The sequence below is a fragment of the Lepidochelys kempii genome, chromosome 4 (genome assembly GCF_965140285.1).
Source record: "Lepidochelys kempii isolate rLepKem1 chromosome 4, rLepKem1.hap1, whole genome shotgun sequence".
Classification (NCBI taxonomy): Eukaryota; Metazoa; Chordata; order Testudines; family Cheloniidae; genus Lepidochelys; species Lepidochelys kempii.
This window is the reverse complement of record NC_136383.1, coordinates 55,353,109-55,372,135: the sequence shown is the minus strand read 5'-3', so window position 1 is coordinate 55,372,135 and position 19,027 is coordinate 55,353,109. Positions and strand designations below refer to the sequence as shown.

General features: G+C 43.1%; 1 protein-coding gene across 8 annotated transcripts in view; it reads right to left on the bottom strand.

Annotated features, from left to right (window-relative positions):
* ARHGAP10 (Rho GTPase activating protein 10) overlaps positions 1 to 19,027 on the bottom strand; it is a 259,804-nt gene that overhangs the window by 172,403 nt on the left and 68,374 nt on the right. The window contains exon 1 of one of the 8 annotated variants that reach the window (XM_073341322.2): positions 1,282 to 1,381. The exons of the other annotated variants lie outside the window; for them this stretch is intronic. Within the exon in view, the coding sequence (XP_073197423.1) occupies positions 1,282 to 1,312 (31 nt within the window). The 5' untranslated portion in view covers positions 1,313 to 1,381. Of the gene's footprint in view, positions 1 to 1,281; positions 1,382 to 19,027 lie in introns of those variants that run through there. 8 annotated transcript variants of the gene reach the window in all.

Genomic DNA, 19,027 nt, shown 5'->3' with positions numbered 1-19,027 from the left:
GATCTAATAATGTGTAAACCTCTGCACAAGCCATGGAATTGGTGGGGAGGAGAGGGGAAGACAAGGACATAACTGGGAAAGAACCAATCATTATTTCCAGAAGGGGGGTGACAACTAGAGAGAGAGAGATTCTGATCTACAGAAAGGATGTTTGAATTAAATGATTCAACAGGCTGCAGGAGACAAAGCATACAAGCATTGTTGACATAAGGCTTTTAATTCTATTTAGTCAATAGACTGTCACCACAAGATTTACCCCATCTCAAGAAGGTTTGCCTAGAATCCAGCACTGTCTCATTTTATTCTGTTAATTTATGTTAAAATTCATTTATATTTTTCTTTCCTATGCCAAATAAATCTTTTCCTAACATACTTGGATTTTGTTTCTGTGATAGGAGACAGTCACTGGGGACAGTTGTTCCCTGGAAACAAAATGGAAACTTTGCCCCTCTCACCTCCCAGAGAGGTCTGAGGCTAGGTGACAGGCTTGAGCACTCAGTTATAGACATGGGTATGGAGAGCTATTCCCAAGGCACTGGACTCAGGACACTGAACGTAGTCAGCTCAGCATGGGGAAAACCTGAAGACCATGATCAGGGACAGCTTAGTGCAGGATTTATTTGAGGCTTGAAGGGGCAAACATTTTAATCCTGTCTGGAAATCATTAGGCAATCAGTTCACCCTTCTAAAATCAGGAAAAACAAAGTTGTTGATGTAATTACCACAAATACTATAGAACTCTATAAAAATATATGGTGACTCCAGAAACAAAAAGTGGCAATCCACCCCCATACACACATATAGTACTGTGTTATTAAACAACAACATGCAGTATTTAAACCATAAGTTACAAGCTTCATAGACACTAACTCTCAGATATACATTTCCTTGCATCCTGTGCTAGGAAAAGCACTTTGCTAATCTGAATATATCCCGTATATCCCTAGTTGTTAATACCCAGATATTTTATGATTTGGTAGAGAAATACATCTCAGTTCTGTTTCATAAAACAAGCTTCCTTTATATGGAAACATTCTACTGCTATAACTTCAAATAAGAAGCAGTATCTTGGGTTTATAGCACCTGTGCCTCAAAGGACCCCCCCAGAGTATTTCACAACCGCATGGGACCAGGGGCTGTGAGTTATATGGGCCCGTGATGCCCTTGCTCCAGCAAATTCAGGGCACGGGAGTCCAGCTCCACCAATGTTCGGGGCCGGGTCTCTCCCCTGGCCCCGCCTGCCGCCCCATGCACCTCCCCCGGAACGTAGCCCGGCCCCACCTGCCAGCTCCAAGAGCCTCTCCTGGAGCATCCTTGCCTGTGCCCTTGACAGCTGCCCTGCCGCTCCATGCTGAGCTCCCTCGCTGGCTGCTGCCAGTTACAAAAGGGAGAGGCACCGCCACCTGCGGAAGGAGGAGGCGGCGCACATGTGATGGCAGCCCTTTCCCTCCCTCCCCCGGCACCCACCACAAGGGAAGCAAAGGGGCTTCCTGGATCTGAGAGGGGGCCCAGCCCCTAGGACAGAGGTGGTCAAACTACAGCCCACGGGACCATCCTGCCCGGCCCCTGAGCTCCTGGCCAGGGAGGCTAGCCCCCGGCCCCTCCCTCACTATCCCACACCCCCCCCCCCAGCCTCAGCACGCCGCTCCTGCTGGGCAGCGCAGGCGGCATGGCTGGCTCCAGCAAGATAGTGGGGCTGCGAGCTCCTGCCGCTCTGAGCAGCATGGTAAGGGGGTGGGGAGCGGGGGAGTTGGATGGGGCGGAGGTTCTGGGGGGGGGAGGCGGTCAGGGGACGGGGAACAGGGGGGGTTGGATAGGCATGGGAGTCACGGGGGGGCCTGTCTGAGGGCAGGGGTGTGGATAGGGGTCGGGGCAGTTAGGGGACAGGGAGCCGGGGCGGTTGGATAGGGGGTGGGGTCCTGGGGGGGGCGGTTAGGGGACAAGGAGCAGGGGGTCGGATGGGTCAGGAGTTCTGAGGGGGGCAGTCGGGGGGTAGGAAGTGGGAGGGGGCAGATAAGGGGTGGAGGCTAGGCCATTTGGGGAGGCACAACCTCCCCTACCCGGCCCTCCATAGGAGTTTCACAATGCCAATGTGGCTCCCGAGCCAAAAAGTTTGCCCACCCCTGCCCTAGGAGCACATGCAGTGATTGTGCTGGATGAGTGTGCTGCCTGCAGGGCGAGAGCTGGGGGGACTGTGGAGTCCTCCTCTCTGGCCCCAGCCCCAGGGCAGCCTGCTGCGCCCCAAACTCCTCATCTCCAACCCACCCCAGAGCCTGCACCCCCAGCCAGAGCCCTCATCCCCCGCACCCCAACCCTCTGCCCCAGCACTGAGCCCCCTCCTACACCATGAACCCCTCATCCCTGGCCCCACACCCCAACCCTCTGTCATACCCCTGAGCCCCCTCCCACACCCCAAACCCCTCATCCCCAGCCCCACCCCAGAGCCCTCATCCCCCCGCACACCCCCACATTGTGCAATATAGGGAAACTGTTAAATGCTTATTGTTTCCAGTCCATTTTTACATTATTTTAAAAAATAGAAGGCGGGTGTGGAGGAGTGGGGCAGGACTTGGACCCATTCTGAGCACAACCAGAAATTATACAAACCTGCCACCCCTGCATGGGACTAATCCTACACGGTGCCTCAAATCTTTCAATATTGTCTTGAAGGCCAAAGGGAAATGAGGTCACTGAGCAAATTGCAAGTTCTGGTCCCGTTAACAATGCACCAGGAATTCAGGAAGGTAGAATGCAAAGACTTTACTCATTATAATTTTCCCAGCAGTATAGCATGATGATGACAGGAGGAAACATGCAGAGACCAGGAAGAGAGTTGTATGTTGCTGAAAGTCACTGCTACCATCTAATGGGAAAACAGGAAAAAACAAGCAACATCTCTAGACATCACTGTTTAAAACCATTTGGTGAGAGGTGTCAAATATCAAAATATCAGTATTAGGACCAAGACAGTTTTAATTATGATAGATTGCCAGCAAAAATCAGAGTTAAGGTTGCATCAGAGAATTGTGTGTAAGCAGGGAAAGAATGGGAATATCTGCTAAATGTTTTACTGCGGGAAAAAATTAAAACAACCTAACAGAATCGACCACTGGACGGCTTTTCATTTTCTGTGTAGCTGAAACTTGTATAGAAATAATGTATTCTAAAATACTGGGGGAAAAGAGACAGATGTTTCTGAAATTAGGTCCCTGGTGTCTCACTTTTTTTTTTTTTAAATAGTTTTGCGAAGTGTACAAATGGAGATTCTACACTAAGCTTCTGATGTAGGTTACAGTATACCTAAAATTTTCACACATAACGCCTATATTTTTCCAGTTTACTGTTCTAGAAAATACTGTTCTATCTCATAACTGATTTAAGCTGTGCCAGTTTGGAAGCACCCCATGAACACTATGACAACACTGCTTTCTAGGCAGTGACCTGTCTACATATGACACCAGATTCCAATGGCTCCATTTACTCTAATGTCAACAGGGACTTCAGAGTCACCAATCTGAAGTGCTGCGTTAAGTAATGACAATGTTCTCTGCTAGGTAATGTCCTAGGTCTTCTATACATGACAGCACATTCACACCAAGTTGCAAAAGCCACATTAAATCTAAGTTTTCATAGTCAAAAACAAACTATAATCTCTAGTGGTTCACTACATCATTATTCTTTGCAAGGAATTGTATTACCTGCTTTTTATTTTACATCACCAATTTATGCAGGTTCTTTAAAACATAAGGCAATTCACACATCAAAAAACAACTACCTTCGTTTAATGTTAGTTAAGGTTGTGTTGTTCTACCTTAATAACATTTTCCTCAGATGCTGAAAGGGCACCACATACCAGCTGTGGTAGCTCAGCAACCACACTTCTGTTTCTCTGCCTACAACAATAATACAAAACTCGAACTCTTCTTACTCCTTCTTCAAGACACCGAAGGCTTCACAATTGACATACAGCCTTAACGCCAACAGACATACAAGGACATATTAAAAGTAATAATTTTTATTTTCTTCTTGTAAGATCTGCTTCTCTTTTTGGATTTCTTAAACACAGGTTTTGTGTTTGCTTCAAGACTCTTTAAAATGCAACAAATTTAATAGAAATTGCCTAGACAACAAATACAATCCAATTTTTGTTAATTACCTTATGACAAACTTAGGATAGTCACAAACAAATATTAATTCCTCTCACTTCTCACAAAACAGAAAAGGTTTTAAAAAAATTCAAAGTCAGCCCGTCAATCCCAATAAGTTTGCAAGTGAAAACATGTTTGCTGCTTATTAAAGAAAAACAAAATATTTGGCATTAGATTGAAGTTTCTTTACGTCAAGAGGGGATATTTCTCATGAAGAAAATAGTTTCACATATAAAGACATTTTTCTTGCTGGATTAATATCCTTTTATAGACAGTACTATTCTCAGAACAGGACTTTTAAGATGTTAACAACCATGTTTTTAAAAAGTTGATGTATCCCACTATCAACAAAAGTACCCATCAAATTGAAAATCCAGAAACCACAGTATTTAAGAAGAAACACTAACGTAACTCAGGTGTAAATAGCGGATTTAACAACAGTTTACTGGCTAACTATGTGTTTCTTTTTAAATGGATGACAGTTTGAATGTTTGATTCTGCTGCATCTAAAACCCCAAACATTGCCGCCTGATGCTAATAACATGAGAGGCTGGAAATGAAAGTCTAGAAACAAGAGAAATTGCCTAGTCTATTTTCACTGTCCAACCTGAGAGAACTACAGAAAATAAACAGCATAAATAGTGAAAAGAACATCCGATATCAAAATTTATTAATTCTTAGTTACCTAAAGACACAATAGGAACAATGTCTCTAACAGGAACTAGCTAGTGCTAAAAAGGGTGGGCTATCATGATGGAAGAGATCTATCTGTAAGTAGCTATATGCATCACATGCCAAATTCTATTTTGGTTTATTTTCTGTATTTTTAATTAAAAACAAATGGTATTTCTAACAGTTGCATAATTAAGATATACTATCAGCTTCAATGCATCTTGAAGTCATTAACAGTGCTGTAGACTTGCAGACTTTCATGGTGGAAAAAGTTATGATTTCAAATGATAGAAACTAAGAAATATTTTGCATATTTATGAAAATATATATATACTATATTCGCTAAATATTCTGCTCTGTAGAGGCTTGTTTAGACTTGCATATTTTGATTATTGGAGGGAAAAGATAATGTGTACACTACGTTTTGGTACTTGCCCAACTAATTAACACCTGGAAGAAGTCAGCTGCAAAATCATATGATGTATGAGGAAACTGCTGCATTGAAATCTAGCAAAACAATCAGGTTACCCTGTCTATAAACAATTCAACAGGAATTTTAAACTCTGAGATAAATGGGACAACAGGAATAGCAGGGTAAATTACTTTTGATGAATCATGTAAGAACTGGAGCATATTATATACAGTAGAATCTCAGAGTTACATACACCTGGGGAATGAAGTTTGTTTGTAACTCTGAAATGTTGGTAACTTTGAACAAAACATTATGGTTATTCTTTCAAAAGTTTACAGTTGAACATTGACTTAATACAGCTTTGAAACTTTACTATGCAGAGAAAAATGCTAATCCTAACCCGCCACACCAATCTGCTTCCCCCATTTCCCCTGCCCCACCCCACCCCACACGCCTTGCCCTACCCCACTGCAGGCACTCACCGTTGTATAGGAAACAGGATGGTGGCCATGCAGGGGGCCCAGCACACAGAAGAGGAAGATGGTCAGCACTAGGACCCAGGAGGCAATGAGCTGGAGAGGCCACCCTCCCTCACCCAGCAGGAGAAGTGCGTCCGTCCCATCCCCTCCGCTTGTCACCCAAGCCCTGACTGCAGGAAAAGGGGCCAAGCGAGCTGGAAACGTTCCAGGGGCGAGGCATGAGAGCAACAGAGCCCTCCTTCCCCCGGCAGGCCAAGCAGAACAAGCCCTGGGCAGCTTGGCGCTCACAGAAGAGCAGTAGGGGGAAGAGCAGTGGCACTTGACCCCATGAGACCCCCCCATGCCTCACCTCTGTTGGAGGGAGCAATGTCCACTTCCCCCCCACAAAACTACACCCATGTGTGTGGCTGACAAGTCAGTTCGTAACTCTGGCGTTCGTATGTCTGAGGTTCTACTGTCCTGAAATTTTTAAAATGAGATTAAATAATTAAACACAGACAGAGGCATACCCTGCTGGAACAAAACCAGCTAAGTTTTTAAGTATACAGTTTGAAGTGCTCGCACTCCTTTAGAAAAGTGCATAAGTTGTACAAAATTATTAACCCTACATATTATCTGTATACACAGCAGGCTCTCCACTTAGTCATCAATGATAGCAGCATATCTAATTGGGATTTAATACCCTGCAAGCAATAATACACAAAAATAAAATATGAAAATGGAGTTTTTAAGCACGATTCCATTTATAACAATCTGACGCTTCATACTACAGAACTGTGTTAGGAAGAAATTTGCCAGAGACACTACAGCAAAGTCAATTTGATCCCATGTTCACTGTGTATTGACAAGGGTAGGCTGAAAGCAAAGGAGGGATGGGAAGACAAAGATACACATTGCAAGGGAGCAAACATGCAATAACCTTCCCTTTTTTAGTAGTGTGTGTGTGTGATTACATAATGAAGTTCCACTTTGTGAAAAAACATTATTTTATTTGCCTTACAGTACAGAGATGTAAATCCTCCGAAGCAATAAGGCCCCCCCTGCATCCAAAAAAAAAATTAAGTAAAATAAGATAATTACTATATGGTATAATAACAAAGTAACAAACTGTCTGGCACAGGCAAATCCTTAAAATGTGCTTCCAAGGCTACTCTCAGCCACACAGCACCGGATGGTCTCTAGTAAATGGCCTTGGATCAGGCTTCTCAAAATCAGCAGATAATCTGCCCACTTCCCTCCTGTACCCTGGTGGTAGCATTTCCCCCCTACATCTTGCAGATATTATACAAACTACAACATGCAGCAACAGGAACATTTGGCTCACCAAGATCAAGTCTTTTCATAGGACATCACCACCAGCCCTTTAATCTACCTAAGGCACATTTCACAGTCATCCTGCACCTGTTCAGGTGATAGTTAAATCTTTCCTTACTAGTATCCAGGTGCCCAGTGTCTGACTTCATGAGCCAGGAGAGCAACTAACTCTCCCTCCCTCCCTCCCCCCTGTGCGTTCATGTTATGCACTGAATGATGCAGGGGTTCTGCTGGAGTGGAGGGGAGGGAAGGGGGAAAAGTGATCATGTAGCTAGAGTCTGTACCATAACAAACACATATATACAAGGAGGCAGAACTAGTGTTTCACTGGCAACCTTAAATCAGGTATTTCTGCCTTTTCAGTGTTTGACTTTTCAAACTTAAATACCATTCTTTTAATGTTGCTTATTTGTATACAATTTCCCAGTTTGTTTGTTTAAGGTAAAATCAAAAAAAAATTCTATAACGTATAAATGTAAGAACCTTGCATCATGAGCAGGATTTGAACAATGAGCCTTCCAGCCTGCAGCACAGACTTCTACCCCTTTAGCTCCAGGACTAACTTGATTACTTGGTGGCAGCAGCAGAAGGCTGTTGTCCTAGGAAAGGAGTCAGGCTATGTGGGCTCTGTATGGCTCCCTCTACCAGGGGATGGTAAAGGGAATCTGCCTAACACAGCAGATTGCAGGTTTTTCCCAGCGCAATGTTGTCATCTTGGCATTATGTGCCCAAACTTAAAATTCTCATGTTCAGTTATTAATTTTGGCATGTTTCCAAAATCTTACCTGATTTCTGCAAGCAAGAGAAGGGAAATGGCCGTTTTCCACATTTTATCTCTCAGCAAAACCTAAACAGAATTTTACAGGCCAAAGAAAAGGCACTTATCTAGAATGACCAATTTTTCCACCTACTTAATTACAAATGTCTGCTGCAAACAATGGAGATATTAATGCTTCCAAAAAGAGGTAACAAAAATATTTTATATTGGAAAGTGTTAGGCAGCCAAAACATAGGAATTGCTACCTGCTCCCCCTATAATAAATACACACACACTTAAATTACCTTTAAAATGTATTCAGTTCAAGAGATGTTTTCAAATACCCTATAAAGATGTATATCAAGAAATCTGCTGAGATTACAACATTAAACATATTGTATGTATATGAATAAACCCCTTAAAAAAAAAAAAGAAGTCATTCAAAACAGGTTTTCCTCCTTCAGAACAGCATACATCTGAAAATAGTGTCAGCTGTATGGAGCCACTTCCTATCAAGGAATCTTTTGCATGTGAAGACAAAGCCAACAAGAAGATCAAACTTGCAACATACTCTGAAATATTAAGACAATTGTACATGTCAAAACATGAACTCAACATTCCGGCATATTTACAGTTACAGAGTACTAGGCCACATCTGCTGAACTTTAAGTGTTATACTAAAGCCACAAAGGATCAGAGACTAAGTTATATTTCCACCCATTCCCCCCATTCATTTGATCCACGAAAGTTAAGCAGATTTCCTCCAATACCCAGAGAAAGAACCTAGATGATATAATTTCACTCTCTGCCTCATCCTTAAGAGAGATGGAATCCAAGCAGACATAGGAAACTGAAGTATTACACAAGCGAGGAATTCAGAGATTAGCAAAATCATTGCCCAGTGCCCCACCTCCACAAAAGGCTACATTTTCTCTCAACACTTCAGATTTTAAATGTATATATAACTGACTGCCTAATGTGTCACTGTTTGGAAGAACCTCAGATCCAACTGCAAACTGCTCTGGCTGAGGTGATCTCTGCCTCAGATGAGTACCTCTGATTAAACTTTAGGTTTGTCAATCTATTTCAAAGACCTCTACATCTAGTCCTCTCCATGGGGGAATGAGATACCCAGTATAAGGCTTTTGAAGGGTTGAGGGAATCCTAGGGTATACCTACACTACCTGGGACCTGGATCGACAGGCAGTGATCGATCCAGTGGTGATCGATTTATTGTATCTAGTCTAGATGCGATAAATCGACCTCTGAGTGCTCTCCCATCGATTCCTGTACTCCACCGCCACTAGAGGTGCATGCAGAGTCAACAGGGGAGTGGCAGCAGTCAAGCCACTGTAGTGAAGACACTGCGGTGAGTAGGTCTAAGTACTTCGACTTCAGCTACATTATTCACATAGCTGAAGTTGCGTAACTTAGATCGATCCTCCCCCCGTGTAGACCAGGGCGTAGAGTGGATCAGTAACAGGTAGGACACAAGAGAAGAGTAAATCAAACAGTTTAACTGAGGTCTTGTCTTCACATGACATTAGGGTGCATCATCATATCACACACTAACTGGCTGTGTGGACCCTTCTGCCACACACTAAAAGTTCCTTCAAACAGGACTAAGTCAACATGTATTTGGGAACTTTCAGTGCATGCAAGCAGTATCTATGCAACCAGTTGCAGTGTAACACACAAGTACACGCTTAAGTTGACCACATGCTTTGGCTGGGACAGTCCTTTTTTTAAGTCCTGTACCAGCTGTCCCAACTTTTTTTCCCCAAAAGGAAGAATTTGTCCTGTTTACTCTTGGTGACTTGATCAGTTGGCAATAGGGTTGCCAACTTTCTAACTGCACAAAATCAAACATTTTTGCCCTGCCCTGCCACTTCCCTGAGGCCCCGCCCCCATTCACTCCACCATCCCTCACTCTCCCCCACCCACACTCACTTTCACTGGGCTGGGGCAGTAGGTTAGGGTGCAGGAAGGGGTGAGGGCTCCATCTGGGGGTGCGGCTCTGGGGTGGGGCCATAAATGAGGGGTTCATGGTGTGGGAAGGGGCTCCAGGTTGGGGTATGTGAGGGAGTAAGGGCTCCAGCTGGGGGTTAGGATGCAGGGTGCGAGCCCCAGGAGAGAGTTACGGTGTGGGAGGGGGTCCCAACCTGGGGCAGGGGGTTGGGGTATGGGAGGGGGTTTGAGGTACAGGCTCCAGCCAGGCGGTGTTTACCTCAGGAGGTTCCCAGTTGGAAGTGCAGCAGGGCTAAGGCAGGCTCCCTGCCTGCTCTGGCTCTGCGCTGCTCCCGGAAGCAGCCGGCATGTCCGACTCCTAGGCAGAGGCATGGCTACGGGGCTCAGTACGCTGCCCGTGCCTACAGGTGCCACCCCTGCAGCTCCCATTGGCAAGAGGAAACAGGGCAAATGCCCACTTTTATCAAAAAAGTGGGGTGCAGCGCAGAGGGGGCAAGCAAAGATGCCAACCCTCCCGCAAGAGGGAGGTAGGGGTGGGGGGAGGGAGCAGGGTTCCAGCAACCGAGCAACAGCCTCTTGAGGGGGCCTTCTCAGAGTTCCAGTGACCAAGCAATAGCCTCGCAGTGTGTTGGGGGGGAGAGGGGGAGGCAAAGGGTTCCAGTGACCAGGCAACAGCCTGGCACGGCAGAGGAAGGTTCCAGCAACCGGCAACAGCGTGGAGAGGGGTAACCTCGGGCAAACGGCTGGGGTGTCCCATTTTCTCTTCAGGAAATATGGTCACCCCATACACACTAGAATTCACACCCCAGCTGGTGCACACTAACACACTGTATAGACAAACCCGAGGTACAACTTGCAGTGATAATTGCCCTGGGGGCAGCCTGTAAATGCTATGTCACGTACAAATCCCAGGAAGAGCACTGCACAGAAGGGACTGTGGCTATACCAGGAGCCCAAATACCTTTAAAAAAATCTGAGTGTTTCAGCTGATTATATAGCTTTTAAAAATGTCAGTAGGTGCCTAACTGCATCTTTAGGCATCTAAAAACCTTTACAAATCTGGCCTAACGTATCTATCTTAGTAATTTCTAAGGAGATCACAGCACACAGGCTCCAGAAGGGAGTCTTTCCATTGGCTTTAATATGAGTTGGATCAGGCCAAGTAGCACTGAAATTATAACCCCTCATCGGAGCAAACCGAAAAACAGAGTGTGACAGCACTGACATGATGTGTGGGCCCTCTCACCCTCCTGTGCTCCTTCCTGCTAGGGAAATCTTTGCCAGTGCTCTCAAAAGCTGACTCCATGCCAGAAGTGTCTTCTCTCCCTACCCAAGCCTATGTAACTGGGTGGAGGGGAAGAGAAGATGCTTGGCACCTGCTGACTCAGGCCAAAGTTTCCCCCACCTAGACGGGACTCTTCTCCCCACTTATGTCCAGGGCAACCTCCTACCCAGTATCAACCATTGTCTAGTAGGTGTCAGAGCTGCACCTTTTTAAAAAGATCTTCTCTGGGGATTCTAGGGCGGCCTCCCTCAGGAAATATTTTTTGAAAAAGCTTCACTGTGCAACCTGATGCATTCTAAGAGGTAAAATATTAAGGACATATTGACTCTGAAACTGGGAATGAGCCTCCCAGCATGGGTAGACAGACTCACGCTAGCAGGGCTCAAGCTAGTGTGTTAAAAATAAAAGCATGGATGTTCCAAATCAAGCTCTGAAGCCTGCTCAGCCCCACGTGTTCTGGGTCTATTTGATCACTAGATTTGGGGTCGGAAGGGAATTTTTCCCCAGGTCAGATTAGCAGAGATCCTGGAGGGTTTTCACCATCCTCTGCAGCATGGGGTACAGGTCACTTGCTGGTTTAAACTAGTGTAAATGGTGGATTCTCTGGTTTCAGAGTAGCAGCCGTGTTAGTCTGTATTCGCAAAAAGAAAAGGAATACTTGTAGCACCTTAGAGACTAACCAATTTATTTGAGCATAAGCTTTCCAATGAAGTGAGCTGTAGCTCACGAAAGCTCATGCTCAAATAAATTGGTTAATCTCTAAGGTGCCACAAGTACTCCTTTTCTTTTTGGTGGATTCTCTCCAACTTGAAATCTTCCAATCATGATTTGAGGACTTCAATAACTCAGACAGAGGCTATAGGTCAATTACAGGAGTGTGAGAGTGAGGTTCTGTAGCGTGCAATGTACTGGAGGTCAGACTAGATTATCATGATGGTCCGTTCTGACCTTAATGGCTGAGTCTTTTGATAGAATAAGTTACAGAAAAGTTTAAATTTTCATTCCAGTGTTTTGGACATTTATTAATTTTGCTCTCTTAATGCACTCTGTACAAGACACCTTCCCTATTGCTTAATCCCCAGAAGCCCAGCGGCACTTTCAGCAGCAGTTTGCAGCCCAGCATTCAATTCACTTGCTTTTTTATTACATAGTAATATGGAACACTGAAAAGCTCCCAGTTTAGTTTTTAAATGATAAGTTAGAACAGTACAAAATGCTGCTGCTAAGGCAGTTTGGCAATTATGAGGAGGGAGCTATCACTGTTTATTCTTCAGCTTTTCTTCTACACCCTACTTCATAAATTTTGTGCATGCGTTTTTGAAATTAGGTTCCAATTGTGCACCAACGACAGCTGGCTGTCAGATGCAACATCATTAAATTGGCCCAAGCAACTAATCAAAATGTGGCTTCGAATAACCAATGGCCACCACATTCTAATCAGAAGCAAATGGGGTATAGTAGCAATTTCTCCAGAATGGAGTATGTTGTTAAAGGATAAATCCCATGTAATTATACTATTCTTTGGAAGCAGAAGCCAAAACCTCTCCGAAAATGGCAGTTTGTTTAGTTTTATATGATGTGACTTTCGTGTTTTAATTATTTCTAATAACCAATGGTTTCAGTGTTAACACCAAACAAAAAATCTTACAACAAACAGCACACTAAGGATTTTGTTGCAATATATTTTTGTGCTTTTATATTTTTCTGCCAAGAAATAGTTAAAATTTACTGTCGCACTTGTGGAGGTAAATTACTCACTATGGAACTGTTGGGGGGAGGGGTTGCATGTGCGTGCGGGTGCACGCACACCTACCAACACGGAAAGTAGTCTCTACTCTGTCCAAGATCAGCAAGTAAGCCAAACACATATAAGCATAAATGTACATACATACACATAGTGAGGGGCCATAAACAAGCTTTATTTTTACTTTGTTCCTCTAGTTACATGCCAATGGCATTTCCATTACATGTGTACTTTTTAGCGGTCTGAAAAATGCCTAACAAAGATACTTCTTTAAACTCTAGCTGTACAAAATGTCCAGTTTCTATCTGTTGTATTTCTTGTCTTAAAGTTTGAGGTGTGAGACATGGGAGTTAAGTTTTACTCTAATTTTGGTTTGCTGAAATATGTATTTGTTACACTATTTTTAACTATTAGATAAGGATTGCATTTAGTAACTTTCAAGAGCTGATGCTTAATACAGTTACCAAAAAGAATTTCTATAGGTTCTGCACAACCAGTACTATTTACCCTATATTTTGTGTTAATCATTAACTTAGCCTCTCCATCTCAGCTGCATAATTAGGTATCTTGGTTTATGAACATGGTGATCTCCCATGAGAGACAAAACAGACTGCTTTTTTCAGAAGTCAGGTTGCATTGTTTTAAGCAGTGCACTAACTACACCCTCCCCCAGAATCTAGAGCACAGCTTCTGACTTGGTAATGATTGTATTCTGAAAGTAATGAGAACAAAGAGCAAGTTACATAATAGTGTAGGAGTCAGGCAGTTATTTTTGTTAAGTACTGTTTAAGAGTTTCACTCTTGGTAGTTTAAAAAAAAATGGTAAATACATTAAAAGAAAGGAGAAGTTTCATTAAAATATGTTCGTGTTTGGAAGGTTTCTGTTACAAGTTCCACACAGCTGACATATTTAAATTGGGAGCTCTTCAGGGCAGGAACCATAGTTTTGTTTTGTGTCTGTACAATATTTAGCACAGTGTGCCCTGGTCTTTACTGGGTCTTGGGGCCACCACCACAATACAGATAAGTAACAATAAAACTGCCAACAATTTGAAGATGGGGACAATAATTCTAAGGAATGGTTGTTACCTTTGCCAGTGCATATAATTTACCAGTACAAAATAGAAATGACATTATATATAGTATATTTATGTACAGATACATTCTATGGAGTTAAAAGTCACCTTGCTGCGTAAAAGCTATGCTAGGCCTTCCACACCAGTTGTGCAGGAATGGCAGCAAAAACCCTCTAGCTCGTTCTAAATAGGTGGGGCAGTGGCCACTATGGAGATCTAAAAGGATGTGCACAGGGCCAGTGGCTCCTATTCCAATGCATAAAATGGAACAGCATCACAAAGAAGTAGTCCCAATTCAGGGTAACTGCTTTGGAGTTTGGAGTGAAATCCATGCCAACACAGTTTATGTCCAACCCCAAATCAGATGACTCAGGCAGTGTGCGGGGGAATAGTGATGGTCACCCTTATGTAAGTCTTCACCATATGTCCTACTTTGGATATAAACTGGCATTAATACAAAGCAGGGTAACTACAGTATGCTTTCTGCCAAGATATCCAGTTTGCACACCGCTTAACAGATACGAGCAACGATTTCACTCTGACACCACAAATGCTGCATCAGTAAAAGCACTGCTGGAAAACAGAAGCACTCTGGTGAATCACAGGCAGCAAAATTACAACAAACTAATCTAACCCAGTCTGCAGCACTTTGTTAACAGGGACTACCATAAACAGGGACTGCCATGGCAAACAGTAGTCTAGACACTTCATGCTATCCAGTCTCCACGTGGTGGTGCGGAATTTGAAGGAGGAAGAAGAGTGCATAATTTTAGTCTAGAAATTTATTAGGACCACAGGACTCATCTGGAGATGTACAAAATGAATAGAGTGGGGTTTTATTTAACAAAATTCAGCATTTATGTAACAGAATATTGCAGCATAATGTTTCTATAGGTTACAGTATACTGCATGTCTTACTAGTTAATACTATTAGCATAAAATACAAAGCATTAAATACTATATAAATCTGAAATAATTTCAAGTAAACAGCAAAATGTAGCCTATTATGTAGCATTAAATGAGTAAAGGGTTTTGTTCAGTGGCATTTTATGCAAGACGGGTCACATGGAAAAGTTATGATTTGCTGAAGATGATTATCGTATTTGTATGCATTTATCATTTTTGTATCTGAAGTTATAAATATTGACTATGTATCTTTATTTCAAATGTACTTACACCTGGGTAACGCGCACTAGACAAGATGCTTTCAATCTCTAGATAGTAGGTGGGGAAGGGCCTATTCAGGGCAATGGGCCATTAGGAAAAAACAACAGGCCTTAGGAGAAGCTTATCTCCCAACTGGGGATCCTTCCTGAGAAGCTACAAAAAGCCTGTAAGTAATGGTTGCTATGACTCTACAAGGACATGTGATCAGACCACACCTCTGGACTCCATCTTGGGATGTCTGTATTTTTTCACAGACTGGTCTGGGAACCAAACTTTGGAACAAAGGATTCCTGCCCTATGCAAAAGCTATATAAAGGAAGGGAGTGACATCATCTTCACTCCCCAAACAAGATGACTCCTGGAAACACCTGAGGAAAAAAGACTGAACTTGGGGAAGTGCTGGACCCAAGCTAAAGGGATTTCTAGTCTGTGAGTGAAGAACCTGGGGATTCCAATCTGTAAAGCAAGTGAAGCTTGCCCCTTAAGAATCTGCAGCCTGTTTGTATCATCTCTTAGGGTGAGAATCTGCTCATTCATATCCAATCTATTTAGTATATTAAGCTTAGTTTGCATTTTTTGTTTATTTGCTAGGTAATGTGCTTTGATCTGTTTGCTATCACTTATAATCACTTAAAATCTATCTTTTGTAGTTAATAAACTTGTTTTTGTTTTATCTAAACCACTGAATTGGAATGAAGTGTGGGGGAATCAACTTAGGGGCAAAGGCTGTTGCATTTCCTCTCCACATTGAGGGAAGTGTGATGGGTTGGATCACAGAAACCCACTTGGGGCTGCCAACTGATGTGCCAAAGACTACCTCTGCCCCTGCTTTCCTGCCCTGCCAGCTTGGGACTTCAGTGCCCTGCCTGGTTTGAGCCAGACCCACTGCAAACCCAGACCCAGGTCTGAACCACATCCCCTAACAGCTGTAGGCTTAATTGAAAGCAGCTTAAGAAGTGTTCCTGTTTTTAACACTCAGATGCCCAACTCCCAATGGGGTCCAAACCCCGAATAAATCTGTTTTACCCTGTATAAAGCTTACACAGAGTAAACTCAAATCGTTCGCCCTCTATAACACTGATAGAGAGATATGCACAGCTGTTCCCCCCCCCATTAATATTAGTATTAATAAATACTCTGGATTAATAAGTAAAAAGTGATTTTATTAAATACAGAAAGTAGGATTTAAGTGGTTCCAAGTAGTAATAGACAGAACAAAGTGAATTACTAAGCAAAATAAAATAAAACACGCAAGTCTATGTCTAATACAGTATGAAAACTGAATACAGATAAAACCTCACCCTCAGAGGTGTTCCAGTAAGCTTCCTTTTACAGACTAGACTCCGTCTGGACTGGGTCTAGCAATTGCTCACACCCCCTGTGGTTACTGTCCTTTGTTCCAGTTTCTTTCAGGTATCCTTTGGGGTGGAGAGGCTATCTCTTGAGCCAGCGGAAGACAAAATGGAGGGGTCTCCCAGGTGTTTAAATAGACTTTCTAGTGGGTGGATACCCCTCCCTCCACCATGTAGAATTCCAGCTACAAGATAGAGTTTTGGAGTCACATGGGCAAGTCACACGTCCATGAATGACTCTGAACTTACAGGTAGCAGCCATGGTTCACATGCTTCCTTGAACGTCCTCATGTAGACTACTTATGTGGATTGGAACCTTCCAGGATCCATTGTTAAGTGCTTCTTGATTGGGCACTTAACTTGCAAATTCTTTCTAAAGATGCTGACCAAATGCTTTACTAAGGCTACTTTAAAAAATCAAGCACGTACCCAGCCAATATTCATAACTTTGAATACAAAAATGATACATGCATACAAATAGGATGAATAGATTCAGTAGATCATAACCTTTACAAAGCTATGTTACATGGCATATGTAGCATAAAACATATTCCAGTTATGTCATATATATATTCATAAGCATATTTCCATAAAGCCTTACGGCGTGCACCGTCACAGGAGGGAGCAAACTTTATGAGCTTACATTGTACAGTTCCCTGTGCAGCGCAAGATGGTATAATTTTGAGTTTATACTCCAGAAGGGTGCGTGCCTGGGAAGCTGGGAGTTGCCTTAGCTGTAGCCTTACTATGCAGAGGCTGGTCAGAGAACCTGCATGTAACTGCAGCTGGGTGTGTCCCTACCTGTATGTATGCTAGTGAAAGTGCAGGCTGGAGGGCTTTGCAGCTTGTCGCAGCAATACAGTGGAGGGAGCCCAGGCTGGAGAGTCAGGGGGCTCAGTGGTTCCCCCATTCCAGGTAGGACCCCGGGGTGAACCCATCACACTGACCACAAGTGAATTAACTAAATATTAATTTTAAAATCGCTCTGTAAATGGAGTATTATGCCAATTAGGCATTTTTAAAACTGCCTATAGATCTGACTTTTAATACATGTAAGTTGCAAGAATATTTAATACTCATAACAAAGAAAAAAGGAAATATCACAAAAAAGGTAACATTAGCTAGCCCTCAACATTTTAAGTCTAGCTTCTCTTTTTCATGAATGGCTTGGTGCTAGGTTGGGGACAGATTAATTAATTCAATCATATTTACATGTCTAGTGATTTTTTTCCAACATATTGGCACCTGAGCCATCATCAAGGAAACAGAGCAATTCAAGTTTCTTGTACAGTGAACAATAAGGCCACTATTATTCATGCTGACAGACTGCTGTGTCCCAGCAATGCCTAATATAGTATTTTTCTTCCCTTCCTTATCATTTTGGGCCTGACTGGAAGCAGATTAAAGTCAACAGAAATCTTTCCATTGGTTTCACTGGACTTTGGTTCAGGGCCTTACTGTTCACTCCCATCATGTATCTTCTCACTATGCATCATCGTTTTGCTGCAGGCTCTAACTGTGACTTCTCTGACCCCACATAACTTTTAATCCCTTTTCCAGAGCCCTCCTATTTCTCCGCTTAAAACGACCTGTTGTAATAATGACATTTCTCCTCTTCTTTTGCATACGCAGTATTTTGTTTTTACTTGGGATCACCATTTGCTGACTCATGGCAGGGGTGGGTTGCTATTGATATCAATTATTTTAATGCTATTGGCTGCATTCATCTATTGCCAGTGCATTGGATCAAAGGACTTCTGTAAATTAAAAGGTAATGAAAAAGAGTGCACTATAAAGAAAGCAAATCCTCATCCATTTTATTGGTTTTTTTCCTCTCCATTTCTTTCCCAAAGTCCATTACAACTCTTGAATGTAAAGTGTATGCCATATGTAAGCACTCAATTGCCTAAGGTGCAAAGCTGCTGCAACTGCAGTCCAGCAAGGAAGGAGCATGAACTGGAGCTTGGCTTGTTTAGCCTAACCAAAAGAAGGCTGAGGGGAGATATGATTGCTCCCTATAAATATATCAGAGGGGTAAATACTGTGGAGGGAGAAGAATTATTTAAACTCAGTACCAATGTGGACACAAGAACAAATGGATATAAACTGGCCATCGGGAAGTTTAGACTTGAAATTAGACGAAGGTTTCTAACTGTCAGAGGAGTGAAGTTCTGGAACAGCCTTCCAAGGGAGGCAGTGAGGGCAAAAGACCTATCTGGTTTCAAGATTAAGCTCGATAAGTTTATGGAGGAGATGGTATGATAGGACAACATGATTTTGGCAATTAATTGATCTTTGACTATTCGTGGTAAATAGGTCCAATGGCCTGTGATGGGATGTTGGATGGGATGGGATCTGAGTTACTACAGAGAATTCTTTCCTGGGTATCTGGCTGGTGAGTCGTGCCCACATGCTCAGGGTTCAGCTGATCACCATATTTGGGGTCAGGAAGAGGAAGTTACTCACCTTGTGCAGTAACGATGGTTCTTCAAGATATGTCCCCCTATGGGTGCTCCACTTTAGGTGTCTGTGTGCCCCTGCACCTCTAATGGGAGATTTTTCGTAGCAGTGTCCCACTGAGCCTGCGCATTTGCTCTCCCTCCCTTGTGGTCTGCCTCAACGCTATTTAGCACTGCACGGGCAAACCCCCCTC